This window comes from Sinohyriopsis cumingii, chromosome 3, assembly GCF_028554795.1.
Source record: "Sinohyriopsis cumingii isolate HCF-2022 chromosome 3, ASM2855479v2, whole genome shotgun sequence".
In the NCBI taxonomy this organism is placed as follows: domain Eukaryota; kingdom Metazoa; phylum Mollusca; class Bivalvia; order Unionida; family Unionidae; genus Sinohyriopsis; species Sinohyriopsis cumingii.
The window spans coordinates 119,743,069-119,756,679 of record NC_142963.1 but is presented as its reverse complement, the minus strand read 5'-3'; the positions used below and the strand labels follow the sequence as shown (position 1 = coordinate 119,756,679).

Genomic DNA, 13,611 nt, shown 5'->3' with positions numbered 1-13,611 from the left:
TGTGCTTTATTGTAATAGTAGTAATGTAATGTCTTACACAACCGTGGGCTGTATTGTAACAGTAGTAATGTAATGTCTTACACAACAGTGGGCTGTATTGTAACAACAGTGATGTAATGTCTTACACAACAGTGGGCTGTATTGTAATAGTAGTGATGTAATGTCTTACACAACAGTGTGCTGTATTGTATTAGTAGTGATGTAATGTCTTACACAACAGTGGGCTGTATTGTAATAGTAGTAATGTAATGTCTTACACAACAGTGGGCTGTATTGTAACAGCAGTGATGTAATGTCTTACACAACCGTGGGCTGTATTGTAATAGTAGTAATGTAATGTCTTACACAACAGTGTGCTGTATTGTAATAGTAGTAATGTAATGTCTTACACAACAGTGTGCTGTATTGTAATAGTAGTAATGTAATGTCTTACACAACAGTGTGCTGTATTGTAACAGCAGTGATGTAATGTCTTACACAACCGTGGGCTGTATTGTAATAGTAGTGATGTAATGTCTTACACAACAGTGTGCTGTATTGTAATAGTAGTAGTGTAATGTCTTACACAACAGTGTGCTGTATTGTAACAGCAGTGATGTAATGTCTTACACAACAGTGTGCTGTATTGTAACAGCAGTGATGTAATGTCTTACACAACAGTGGGCTGTATTGTAACAGCAGTGATGTAATGTCTTACACAACAGTGGGCTGTATTGTAATAGCAGTGATGTAATGTCTTACACAACCGTGGGCTGTATTGTATTAGTAGTGATGTAATGTCTTACACAACAGTGTGCTGTATTGTATTAGTAGTGATGTAATGTCTTACACAACAGTGGGCTGTATTGTAATAGTAGTAATGTAATGTCTTACACAACAGTGTGCTTTACTGTAATAAATATTGTAACGATATGACTGAAAAATTGTTAAAGATACGTTTATACACAAACACATTACCGATAGATCACTAACCTTACCAAATTAGAGGATTTAAAGTCAACAAAACAGGTTTTTATTTGTTTTATCTTCTGAATCTGGTTTATATTTTTTTATCTATGAATGTTATTTATAAGAGAAGAGCAACATAGTTCACAGAGAACGAGACAGTTCAACATAAGCCTCACATTTGTGTACTCTCTTATGTTGGTGTGCATGCCAGTTCTTTTGGGTAAATGACATCAAATTATATTTATAGCAACAAGGTAAATTCGTAACCTGACCTATTTATACACTTTGGTCCAGGAAGTCGATGTGATTAGATTGCAAGATGTGTTTAAGCTACAAGTAAACACCGCAAACAAAACAGAAACATATTTACTATTAAATAGCAAAGCAGTGTAAAGCTACAGACTCGTGGGTACAAAATAGTCATATTGTAGAAGGTAACTAACGTAATTTTGTTGAGTATTAAATATAAAATGCATTTCATTCAGTGAAATAAAACAAAATACCAATAGATTTGCATAATATGTACAAACCAAATTATAACTGATTCTGTAAGTTTTGAAATGCAATTTAACAATTAACCATTTATACACAAATGGTTATTTTCTGACCTTTTCTGTTGCGCAAAGTATAAATCCACCTTACGAAGTAGCCGTATGCATCGGGACTCTCAGTGCATAACAATTGGGAACGTTATCATATTTGGTGAGTTAGGTAGGTATTTCCAAACCCCTTACACAGCATAGTTTCACCAATCAAAAGCACATTCTGCTGAATGAAGAAATATTTCAACTAGGAAGTGTATATGATTAGATTTCTGCAGTCATTACGTGTTTCTCAAAGCGTATCAGGCCATAAGATTGAACAGTGAAACAAGTCTGATTAAACAGTTTCATGTAATAACAATGTAGTATACAGCTGCTGCGATAGAAATCTCAAGGTAAGCTTCTGCGTAGGCACCAATTATTGTGCTCACAAGATTCATCTCAACAGATACTGGAGTCTCTCTCTCTCTCTCTCTCTCTCTCTCTCTCTCTCTCATGTGATAATTATTGAGTGTTTGTTATATATATATATATATATATATATATATATATATATATATATATATATATATATATATATATATATATATATATATATATATACATACATATCAACAGATACTGGAGTCTCAGTCCCTCTCCCTTTTTCTCTCACGTGATAATTATTGCGTGTTTGTTATATATATATATATATATATATATATATATATATATATATATATATATATATATATATATATATATATATATATATATATATATATATTCAGTTCTATTCAGTGCAATATTTTCGATGTAAAGAATGTACAATCTGAAACAAATGTTCAGGATGATTAGAAAATCCCTACCTAGCCCACCAAATATCACAACTGATAACGACGTTCCAACTGTACTTCACGATAATTAGATAAAAATTTTAAAAGCGATGTACTCGCTTATAAGTGGAGTCAATCTGCAAAAAACAAACATCCTGATCTGTCTTAGCATGTTGCGTCTGTACATCAGGGTCTAACATTGTATTCTACTGATTACTCTTAACAAACTGGAAAGACCCAGATTGTGCGACGGCAGACTTGCGTGTTTGCAGTTGGACTCGTCTTATAATCAGGTATAGACGGTGTTGTGTAAACCACGCAACACCTTTATTTCATCCTTAACGTAAAGTATCCTTTAATTGGCACACTATGCAAAAGACCATTGGTGTAATTATTGAGACATCTTAGAAAACTTTTGAAAGAAAGGATACACACATTTAGCGGAATGTTTGCATTTGCATGCATAACTTAAGACATGAATTTTTGTAACAGATATGTTACACAAGATACATGATTACTAATTTAATTTAGTTCTTCTCAGTACCTTAATAAATGCGCGTTTACTAATTTTAACTGAATAATTTATTTCATTTAACCATTTTGTTACTTTAACATTGAAAATCATAGTTTAGTGTATCAAAAGAAGGCATTTTTACGGAGATTATTTTTTTTTGTGCTATCTACATTAATATTACAAACACTATATCAGAATCAGTTGCGTACGAAGGGGAAATGGCGCCCACCCACCCACCCCCCCCCACCCCCGCTAGTACGCTACAGATCAGAATGGAGACGAACATTTTATTTTTCTGTTTACGGTGATACAAGCAAAGCAATATATCTTTAATCTGAATCATACTGGAAACTATTGAGGTCCTCACCCTTTATCCATGTATACATTTACTGGCCATGACAATTCAGATAATAAAGAGACATAGCCGCTGTTTGGAGAAAGGTCAAACTTATCAAAACTTTTGTAACGTTTTATATATGATACTTAAAGGAGCTCTCCTGCATAATTTTTCCTAAAATTTACTTTTCTTGCATTTTCTCCTTTCGAAAATTTTGAAATTAAATCAGTTTTCAATCTCATAAACCTGAAAATCACATTTAAAGACGGCCAAACTTCGATGTATGTAGGGCTTTCCTCGTCTAAAAATAGACCTTGATTACGCTAATATGATGACGTGACAAATCAAATAATCTAGCAAAGGAGTAAACGGCATAAGGGTGGATGTTGATGCTTCACATTAATTTACGTGATAATACGTGATAATAAAGGACCATGTACTGCTATCGCATAATAGACGCCAAAGTGTATTTTTGATCCGATTGTTATAGGAACTAAAAGTTTGTCGCTTCAAAAGTTAATGCAGGACAGATGATAAATGAATAATGTATGATACCGTGTCGTGCCTCACTCCCTATTAAGATTCGGTAGCTGGAAACTAAACCTATTTCAAAAATATGTCCATGTGAAGAGTTAGTTGATACCGAAACAAGTGTCATATTGAAAATGAATGTAATGTTATTTTAATGAAGACATCTTAAGAAAGAGTGACATGTCCGCATGATCATCCCTTTTTTATGCACTATCAACCTATATTGTTATAGCTGGACGCACAAAAATGTATCAAAATTCATGACGTAGATGGCTAAGATGCACATACTCCAAGCACCCACTTTTTCACATGGGCTGGTGGCAAAAGTATGTTGATGAACCCTTTCAGATTTTAATCTTGAAGATGGCACCACAGGAGTCTGACGTTTTATCATTAGAGAACGACGAAATCTCTGACAACATGAAATCACCTTATCGGTAATATAAATGAACACAAGGAGTGCAACGGTAACCACAACCCTCCGCTCGATTCGACTTTTCTCACGCTTCTTTTATCGCTTCAGAATCGTAAGGAGACTGAAAAACTACACATATACATTCAAAAGACAGTGGCGTATCAACGCATAACTCTCGGACGACAATGTCATTAATCCAATCTGGCGATTTAACCTTTATTTCCACCATTGCGGTCACAAACCCTTTCATATAGAATCCACCAGACGGAAGTAGCCCATTATACCAGTTTCTACCCTGCAGTAAATAAGCGTTAGGGGTCTAATAATCTTACCGAACGCGGCGCAGAATCTGTGTTATCTTTTTTCTTCTCCACTATTATTTTCTGTTATGAAAAAATATCAGCACAAACAACAGATAATCTTGCCAGGTGGCAACCTCTAGAAAATCGATGAAACACATTTCTTTTAATCTACCGGGTCCAGCATCCGTCTTTAATATTTGAAGTGTGATGACGTCATCAACCGTTATTTCTACTATCTGAACTTTAACTACATATTTCTGTTCTGAAAATTTATATAAAATTATAAAATGATACAATCTGAAATAAAAAGCAAGCTAAACATTTTATCTTGTGAAATTACTTTCATCATGTTATTTAGCCCGCCGTAGAATGGGCTACCTCCGAATGGTGGATTTTATATGAAAGGGCAAGCTTTCTCACATTCCCAAATTGACCGAGTCCGAGACTCGAACCCACGCGGACAGAGGTAACATGGCAATGATCAGTGACCACTCGGCCACTTGGAGCTGCCGATATATTATATAATATTGTGAAATAAATAAATTAATTAAGTTTTTTGCGCCCGTAGTTCATTCGGCACAGTAATGTTCCTAAACATTCTTAAGCATCTCGTTCAGTGTTCGTGAAAATAGTTTGTGAAATAAGTTTCATAGAATAAAAGTCACTAACGTGAAGTTCATAAAAAATCCATTTAATGTTATTAAGTTTACATGAGCATTTCTTAAACTGTGTTCCGTGAAAATTGTATGCAGTGTACATGGGATACTTTAAGCATCACAATCTTTAGTCAATGTTTAGTTTGTCCCCATAGATCTGAAGAAATTACCATGTATTCTGATCTTTGACTGCCTTGCGTACTAATTATAAGATACAAGCATGGTAATGTAGTGGTTACATCTTTTCCTTTACTTCAGACACACGTAACAACACCTGTAACACGTACAGCCCACGTACGGGAAACACCTGTCCAGTAAACATGGCAGACCATGAATGTGATCATGAGAACTTTCTGACAGAGAAAACTTATATCTTGGCAAAGTACATCTATCCTGAGGATTTCTACGACTACTTGACGAGCAAACATGTCCTAAGTTGTGATGACAAGGAACTGATTGAATGTCGCCACATTAACCCTACAAGGAGGCAGAGAGCATGTAATATTGTAATTTGTCACCCAGTTCCCCATTCCTTACTTATTTCTCGTCACTATCACCGTCACCAGATCTCAAACTGGAGATTTATTAAAACAACATAGCCACTTCTTTAACACCTGATTTTATGAATCCCTCTGAAGGAAATTTTTCATGTTGAAAATTATGGATAACTTTCACAATAACAGTTTGACAATTTGCCCTTTTGTTACAGTTGTTCCAGGAAGGAAGTAGGGACCTATATGAACTATGCTCACCAAATTCCAACGGGAGGAAGACATGTTGGTTTTGTATTGCCCCTCCCTGACAGATGATGATGCATGTCATCTGACTTGATTGCTGACATTAGATGATGCATGTCATCTGACTTGATTGCTGACATTAGATGATGCATGTCATCTGTCTTGTTTGCAGACATTAGATGGTGCACGTCATCTGACTTGATTGCTGACATTAGATGATGCATACCAGCTGACTTGATTGCTAACATTAGATGATGCATACCATCTGACTTAATTGTTGACATTAGATGATGCATGTCATCTGACTTGATTGCTGACATTAGATGATGCATACCATCTGACTTGATTGTTGACATTAGATGATGCATACCATCCGGCTTGATTGCTGACATTAGATGATGCATACCATCTGACTTGATTGCTGACATTAGATGATACATATCATCTGACTTGATAGCTAAGCAACTTTATTTGCCAGCTTTGTCTCAAGCAGATCCATGCATAAGAGAAACTATGGGTGGAGACATGATGGTAACAAATACTTAAAAGTGGGGAAATGGTTTTAACAACAATGACCGTGTTTCTCCAGTGAGTGGCTTATACGTGATAATAAGACCAACTCGAACTTTTCCAAACTAATCTGAGCGAGCGTTGCCCAGGAATTAGAACATATTCACATTTACAAAGAGGACACAGTGTATTCATCAGTGAAGAAATACAGCATGTGCCGAATATTAATATTTGATAAAAACTTCACTTAAATACTAAAGTGACGAGTAACTTGATGGCTTTTTCTTAGGTCAGTTTAGATAACAACACAAAATAAATATTTGCAAAATATTGATAACATTGACTTTCGTTCTACTGGTATTTTTGTTTTCTTCTGTTACGTCCTGATGGGGGTACTAATATCATATGCTATTCGGATGTGAGCATTTATTAAATCACACAGAGACTGAATTCGACTCAAGCGCATTGTATGAATATCACACAATTTTACAAATATGTTTCAGTGTTGACAAATTCATTTTGATATGATCTCCAAGGTTATAGTTATATGCTGATGTCATTTCTGTTATGTGTTACACGTCATTTTATGTGATATGATACATATGTCATTTTCTATGATGCGTGTCATGTCGTTTTCTGTGTTGTGTTTCGTGTCGTTTTCTGTGATGTGTGACACGTTGTTTTCTATGAAGTGTGGTAAAATGAGGGATATACGCCATCGTATGTGTACACTTCTTGTGAGAAGTTTAAACTTCATAAACTGTATCCCATTCAACATTTCTTAAGTACTTAATGCGATTATTGGGAAAATAGATTAAATGTTATTTGACCCAAACAACAGCCTTCATACGCCTGTTTAAAAATGCATAAATAGATCACCGGAATAAGGGTGTGTGTGTGTGTGATTTGGAATTTTAGCGTAGCTTTAACAATTGCAGTCAGATCGCTACGTTGTCTGCATTGTGGCAGTTTGTGATGATGTCTAGCCTGGGGCATCATGCCCCGTCCAGTCACATTATCGTGACACCTGGGCCGACCAGTCCTAATACTAACCTCTTAATGCTGAGCTCCATGCTAGGCGGCTGCTAGTACCATTTTTATAAGTCTTTGGTATGACTCGGCTGGGTTCGAACCCACGAGGTCTCGCATCTTAGGCGGACACTCTAACCACTGAGGCCACAGGAGTGGTTCCTGATAAAAACTTGTTACGGACATGAAAGATGATTGATTCAGATATAATTCGGTTTTTTAATAGCTAGAATATGAGAGCAGTCTGAGTGGCATTGAGAACAAAGAGGTCTATCTTGCAAACGAGATCAACCAGTAACTAAAATGGCTAGTAGTGTAAAGCTAGACTTTTGATATATATCTAGCATAATATGCACATATCCTGTTGGCAGGTAAACTTTTGGAAGTACTGCAGAAGAAGGGGTATGAGGGCTTCCGACATTTTATGGATTACCTGGAGTGGGAGTATGCTCAAGTCTATGAAGAAATCACGAAGAAAAAGGCCAGGGACCCTCCACCAGGTCGGTTTTAGTTTTCACTATACAAGTGTTGTTATTGATCAATACAAATAGTGCTTAGAATGATCGATCTTTGAGGGTAAGAAAACCCGGGAAACTCAGTGACAAGATGTGGATCGCAGGGGCTACAAAAATGTCAGGTCTGGTCCACTGCGTGTTGAATTCAAGTAACTGCTTTATTATATTAATTATTCCGCATAGTTCAAACTACATACATGTAACGATAAAATTGCTTCAGAAAAAAGAATAGTCGTTGTTCATTTGTATATGTATCAAGGATAAAAAGGAAAGTCTTCCAGCTAATAACTTCATATTAAAATGTCTTTTCAAGGCATTTGAATATAAGCTGATCTTGGATTGTTTGTGTATCTGGCAACACGCTTGGCTACCTGGTCACTTTCAAAGTTGCTGTTTTTATTTATAGCATTTCCTTAAAATGCATTACAATAACTTTAAGATAATTATTCAGCAAGAAATGCAGATGATTACCATATCCTTTTATAATAGTCATTTCAAACTTCATTCAAGTCTTCATTAGGAATTTGTCACATTGTGTCCAGTACTGATGAAGTAACTGATACATTGATTGCAACGCATCAGAAATATAGCTTTATGGCATTATCATTGGTTCAAATTTTCAGTCACATTTTATTTCTGATAGGATGTCCAATGATAGGTTTTCCATGCATAGCTTACTTGTTTTCTGAACGATAACTGTATCATTGATCATAAATGCTGACATGGTTCCTGTATTTATACGTTTCATAAAATATTTCATTATGTCATTGTCCTCGGATACATTCAGTACTCTCATATAAAGGTAGCAGGATGAGAAATTATTATTTGAATGACATGTACAAAATATTTGTTATCATATAGATCTAAACATTATTTGTTTCTGCCACCTCGTGCAGGCTCTACACAATCTGTTTACCATCATGTAAATGATGCCGACACGCTTGAATAAGCATCTGGAATGGGACATTTTGCATAGCGAATTAAACTTCTCTCTTTCACCTCGGAGTAATTTAAGCTTTTAAAGAATTAACACTAAAACAGAAACGCAGCCCTTCCATATTCTTTCAATATACTCCATACAGCGTTATTCTCAAAACAAACGGGAGACAAACATTTTTAGCACTTGGTATTCTAAATCTATTGGAGGGCCATTTAGTTTAGAAATACGTTTGATTACATCATCCCTGGAAGTAGAGTAGCTACTTTTTCAGAATGGCTTATCAGCGTAAATGAAACAAGTTTGTTCTCGCTTTCATTGTTTGTCCTAAATTAATTAACAATACCGTTTGACTTTTGATAAAACTTCTTTCATCGTTTTATGGTGACTGGGACACTTTACAAGATATACTATCGAAAGGCATAATACACCGGTGAAATCGTTATTTGGGGATTATCTGAAACGCGGTATCCAGTATAACGATTTATATAAATGGCTCCCAGATGTATTTTCCATATATCTGGAAGAGACTTGATCCAGAAAAGGAGTTATTATTTCAAGTAACCTGTATCCTATGTTTTCTATTTCACAAAGGTCCTTTATCCATGGACCTATATATTGTACATGAACAGCTATTTAAACCTTTCAGCTGTTCAGCCCATCAGTTTTCATTTTAAATTGTCACACGTGACAGTTTCTAGACAACTCACCCCATTGCAAACTCAACCCCAACCCGCCCCCACTGCACACCAGCTAGCCCCCACTTTGGCGTCAACTTCCCACTTCCATTCAACTTGCCCCATGAAAACAATGCGCCTTTATGCCAACTCGCCCCCACTATGGAGTCAGCTGGCCCACACTTCAAGTCAACTCGCCCCATAAAAATAATGCAGCTTATTATTGCTGCTTCTCCAGTTTTCATTCTATTTGATATTGATTTAATCATGTAAACTTTCAAATTTATCGTGAAAACCGTACTGACACGATACTATGAGAAAGAAGCAAGCATATACCACATTTAAAAGATAAGCTTCCCCATAAATATCAATATTTTGTTTTGTTGCTTGTCTTTGCATTCATCCTGTAATAAAAGTAATTATAGCCGGCAATTTATAACAGAAAGGAGCAAGGCAATAAAATCGATCATGCATCATATTTATCAGATGTCAACAAAGAGCACATTAATCCACAGCTAGTTTAAAACAAGCAAATTTTCTTCTCTGATAAACGTTCAAGTCATACATGTCTAAGCTGTTACAGGTGATAAAGGTCAGTGGATAAACTAGGTACATAATTGCATCATTAATTAAACAATTATGTTCTTAGGGTTTAGAGAACTGGTGATTGTAACAACATGCAAAGAAACCGTTTTTGTTAGCAACACTACTACTCAAAGGAACGGAAATAGATTAAAGACGTTTTGTGCTTGTAGAATAGACTTAACTTGTATCAGTTCACAATTTGTTTCAATAATGATTATTACCGGTAGTGAGAAAATAATGTGGCTTGGTACCGGCACATTATTTCTTCTTTTCTTTGCATACATACGGTAATAAAAATAATTATAACCGAGAATTTTCATCAAAAAGGAGCAAGGCATTACAATCGATCTTATATCATATTTATGAAATGCCGACAAAGAACGCTTTGATCCACATACATGTAAAAAGTGTATAGTCTTCTCAAATGGTTTTTAACAATAAAAGATACAGAATCTTTTACTTTTGATAATTCATATTTTAGAACAGAAAAAAGAAACACTAGAAATAGCAGCGATTAAATTACGTTTTCTAATGTTTTAATATCGTATTGTCTACATCTCATAAACACAAAATTATGTCATTATATTCGTTTATGTATATTTCAGAGTATCAATTTTTATTTTTCATTTTAAAAGAACTTTATATGCAAATGTACGTCTTAGGATTTTTTCGATTTCTTTGGTATCTTCTGTACAAGAAATTGCTGACTGCTACTATTTCATCATTAGATAATCTGTAATTGAACAAGTATATGTCTATGTCGGGCGGAATTGTCTTAGATGAATTGTTCCTGTCCCATTAAAGGGTACTGAGCGAAGAATTAAACTTGCAAATCGTAATTGCATTATACGTTTTTATATTATTGTTAAAGTTATTATTTATGGCGGAGGCGATTTGACTCTCAAGCTCTCAAGTCGGGAGAGTTGACGTCAAAAAAAAAAATGGGGAGAGGGGGCGAGTGGAAAGGAGGGGGGGGGGGCGAGTTTGCATTAGGGTGTGTTTGGTTTCACTTCTTTTGCTATGCTGGCTAATTAACGGTACTGAATGATTTTAGTCCATATGACACAGTATTAACTTTGATTGAGCAAATGAAACCATCACAAAATGAATAGAAAATATGCCGTCAAAACAACACGATGAATGACTTATATATCTTCACATCTAACGAAAATTCCGTTGCTGATCGCCATATTGTCACAGGTTAGGTCACGCGACGCAAGATGTGCGAAAGCAATCCTAACCGGAATTCAATCTCAAACAAAAGTAGTGATACTTTCAGTCAGAAATACGTGAATTCACCGTTTTAATTAACGTTCTTAACAAAACATAAATCAGGTCATGAAAAGAATAAGGATGATTAGAAAGTAAACGGAATTCAAAGCTTTTTGCACAGATGAGCTCAATCAATTACATCACAAGCAGGGCTTCCCAAGCAACAAAGCGGAATTTTCAACTGGCTTTAAGAACTGATTTTGAAACGTTTGATTCATTTCTACCAAAATGAACTTAAGTTCTTCGTTACAATCAGTCATTTTGCTGTGTATATGGGTTAATTACGACCATAACTATGCGGTGGGTCGTGTGGATGGGTAATGTGAAAAAATAAACATAAAAAGTAAGGGTATTGTAACATTATCTGTACTTGTTAAATAGAGCAGTTTCATCGCCTATAATACCTTTCAGATCGGCTTCTGGTCTTTTAACAACACGTTATAATAATCCCAAGATGATTTCATTCCACAGTGACATATGATTGATATGAAGTAAAAAGAAGAATAAAAAATAGTCCCTAAGAAATAAAAACATTATGACTTTCAACAACAACAACAACAACAACATCAACAACAACAACAACAACAATAATAATAAGTATAATGATAATAATAATAATAATAAATAGTAGTAGTAGTGTTATTATTATTATTATTATTCTCTAAAAATACACAACTTTTCTAGCGCCTTGTAAAGAAACCAAGTATTGGTATGCAAAGCAGTATCACGTCTGCATCTTAGTATGAATATATTTCAGTATTATTTAATTTTTCCAGTTCTGTTGACCAGATACAGGAAAATGATAACATTCAACTAATTCATGAGACGTTAGACAGAACAATTACTGAAGAGATACGCCAAGCATTAAGTAAACTGAAACATGACAAAGCTGGGGTGATGAATGCTTTATCCAGCAACATCTTTATATGCACGGGCAATGTAATAGTACCAATATTAACAATATTATTCAATAAACTATTCGATGTTGGGTATAATCCAGAATATTGGTCAACGTTTGTCACCATATCAATTTTGAAGAAAGGGATGCAAATGAACCCTCCAATTACAGAGGCCTTAGTGTAATACCCGTATTAAGCAAAGTGTTTATATTGATTTTAAACAAAATGATAAATGAATGGGTGGAAGAAAACGAATTACTAGGTAAAGAGCAAGCAGGATCTAGAGCGGGGTATTCTACATCAGATAATATATTCATATTATGTACATTAATTTGTAAATATTTAAGAAGACGGAGGGGTATATTCTATGCAGTATTTTTTGACTATGAAAAAGCCTTTGATAGGATAGAGCAGGGGTGACCAACCTATTTTACATAGCGTGCCACTTTTTTCCAGATTTATTACAAAATGAACGAGCGCGTGCCACCAGTAAGAGAGTAACACTGTTAAACTCGAGTCTTTTGGCTGCCCTTCGCTTGCCACACAAAACCTGTTGACGTGCCACCAATTGGCACGCGTGCCATAGGTTCCCGACAGCTGGGAGAGAGAAACATATACTGTACCAAAAGCTAGTTAAGGAAAATATCAGTGGAAAAATGTTAAGAATCATTAGGGCAATTTATAATGATGTAAAATCATGTCTTAAGTCTACTAATCAATACTCTTATAATCGATGTGTATTAATCGCCTTTTGGGCGTACGCCAAGGTTATGTTTTTCGCCTTTACTCTTTTCTTTATTTTTGAACGATTTGAAACCATTTTTAGCTGAAGGGAACAGGAGGGTGTCGGTAGAAACCTTAGAACTATTTTTACTATTGTCTGCAGACGATTTAATTGTCTTTGCTGGCACTGATCACCAGTTGCAAAATATGCACAATAGGCTGCATACAAATTACCTAAAGTGGAGATTAAAGTAATTTGGAATATAAACAAGAGTGGTTGTATTTCGCAGAGGTGGCTATCTCAGAAGTTACGAAAAGTGGTACTATGGCCATACAGAGGTAAAGATTGAATAATATTACAAGTATTTAGGATGCACGTTTTCTTTAAGAAAAGCTCTTCGTATATGTGCCAGAAAATTATATTATTGCAGGTGCTGAAGGCTGTGCATATTTTGAAGCAAAGTCTTTCAAAATTTGACAGATTACCCGTAACTGGATTACTTCGTCTGTTGACGCGAAGATAGCTCTCATCCTTAACTATGTGGCTGAAGTTTGGGGGTTTTATGATGCCAAAAAGCTAATTTGTCATTTTGTAAATATATTCTTGGAGCATCTAAGTCTACTCCAAATGCACTCGAATATAACGAATTAGGAAAAATTAGTATGC

General features: G+C 35.2%; 1 protein-coding gene across 3 annotated transcripts in view; it reads left to right on the top strand.

The window, feature by feature from the left end:
• The first annotated feature begins 1,302 nt into the window (after window positions 1–1,302).
• Window positions 1,303–13,611, top strand: part of LOC149803692 (uncharacterized) — a 51,249-nt gene continuing 38,940 nt past the window's right edge. Inside the window, exons 1-3 of one of the 3 annotated variants that reach the window (XM_089953479.1) lie at window positions 1,303–1,885; window positions 5,319–5,558; window positions 7,708–7,836. In XM_089953479.1, the coding sequence (XP_089809605.1) occupies window positions 5,381–5,558; window positions 7,708–7,836 (307 nt within the window). In that variant the 5' untranslated portion in view covers window positions 1,303–1,885; window positions 5,319–5,380. The remainder of the gene's footprint in view (window positions 1,886–5,318; window positions 5,559–7,707; window positions 7,837–13,611) is intronic. The other 2 variants (XM_089953478.1, XM_089953477.1) reach the window with 2 other exon arrangements.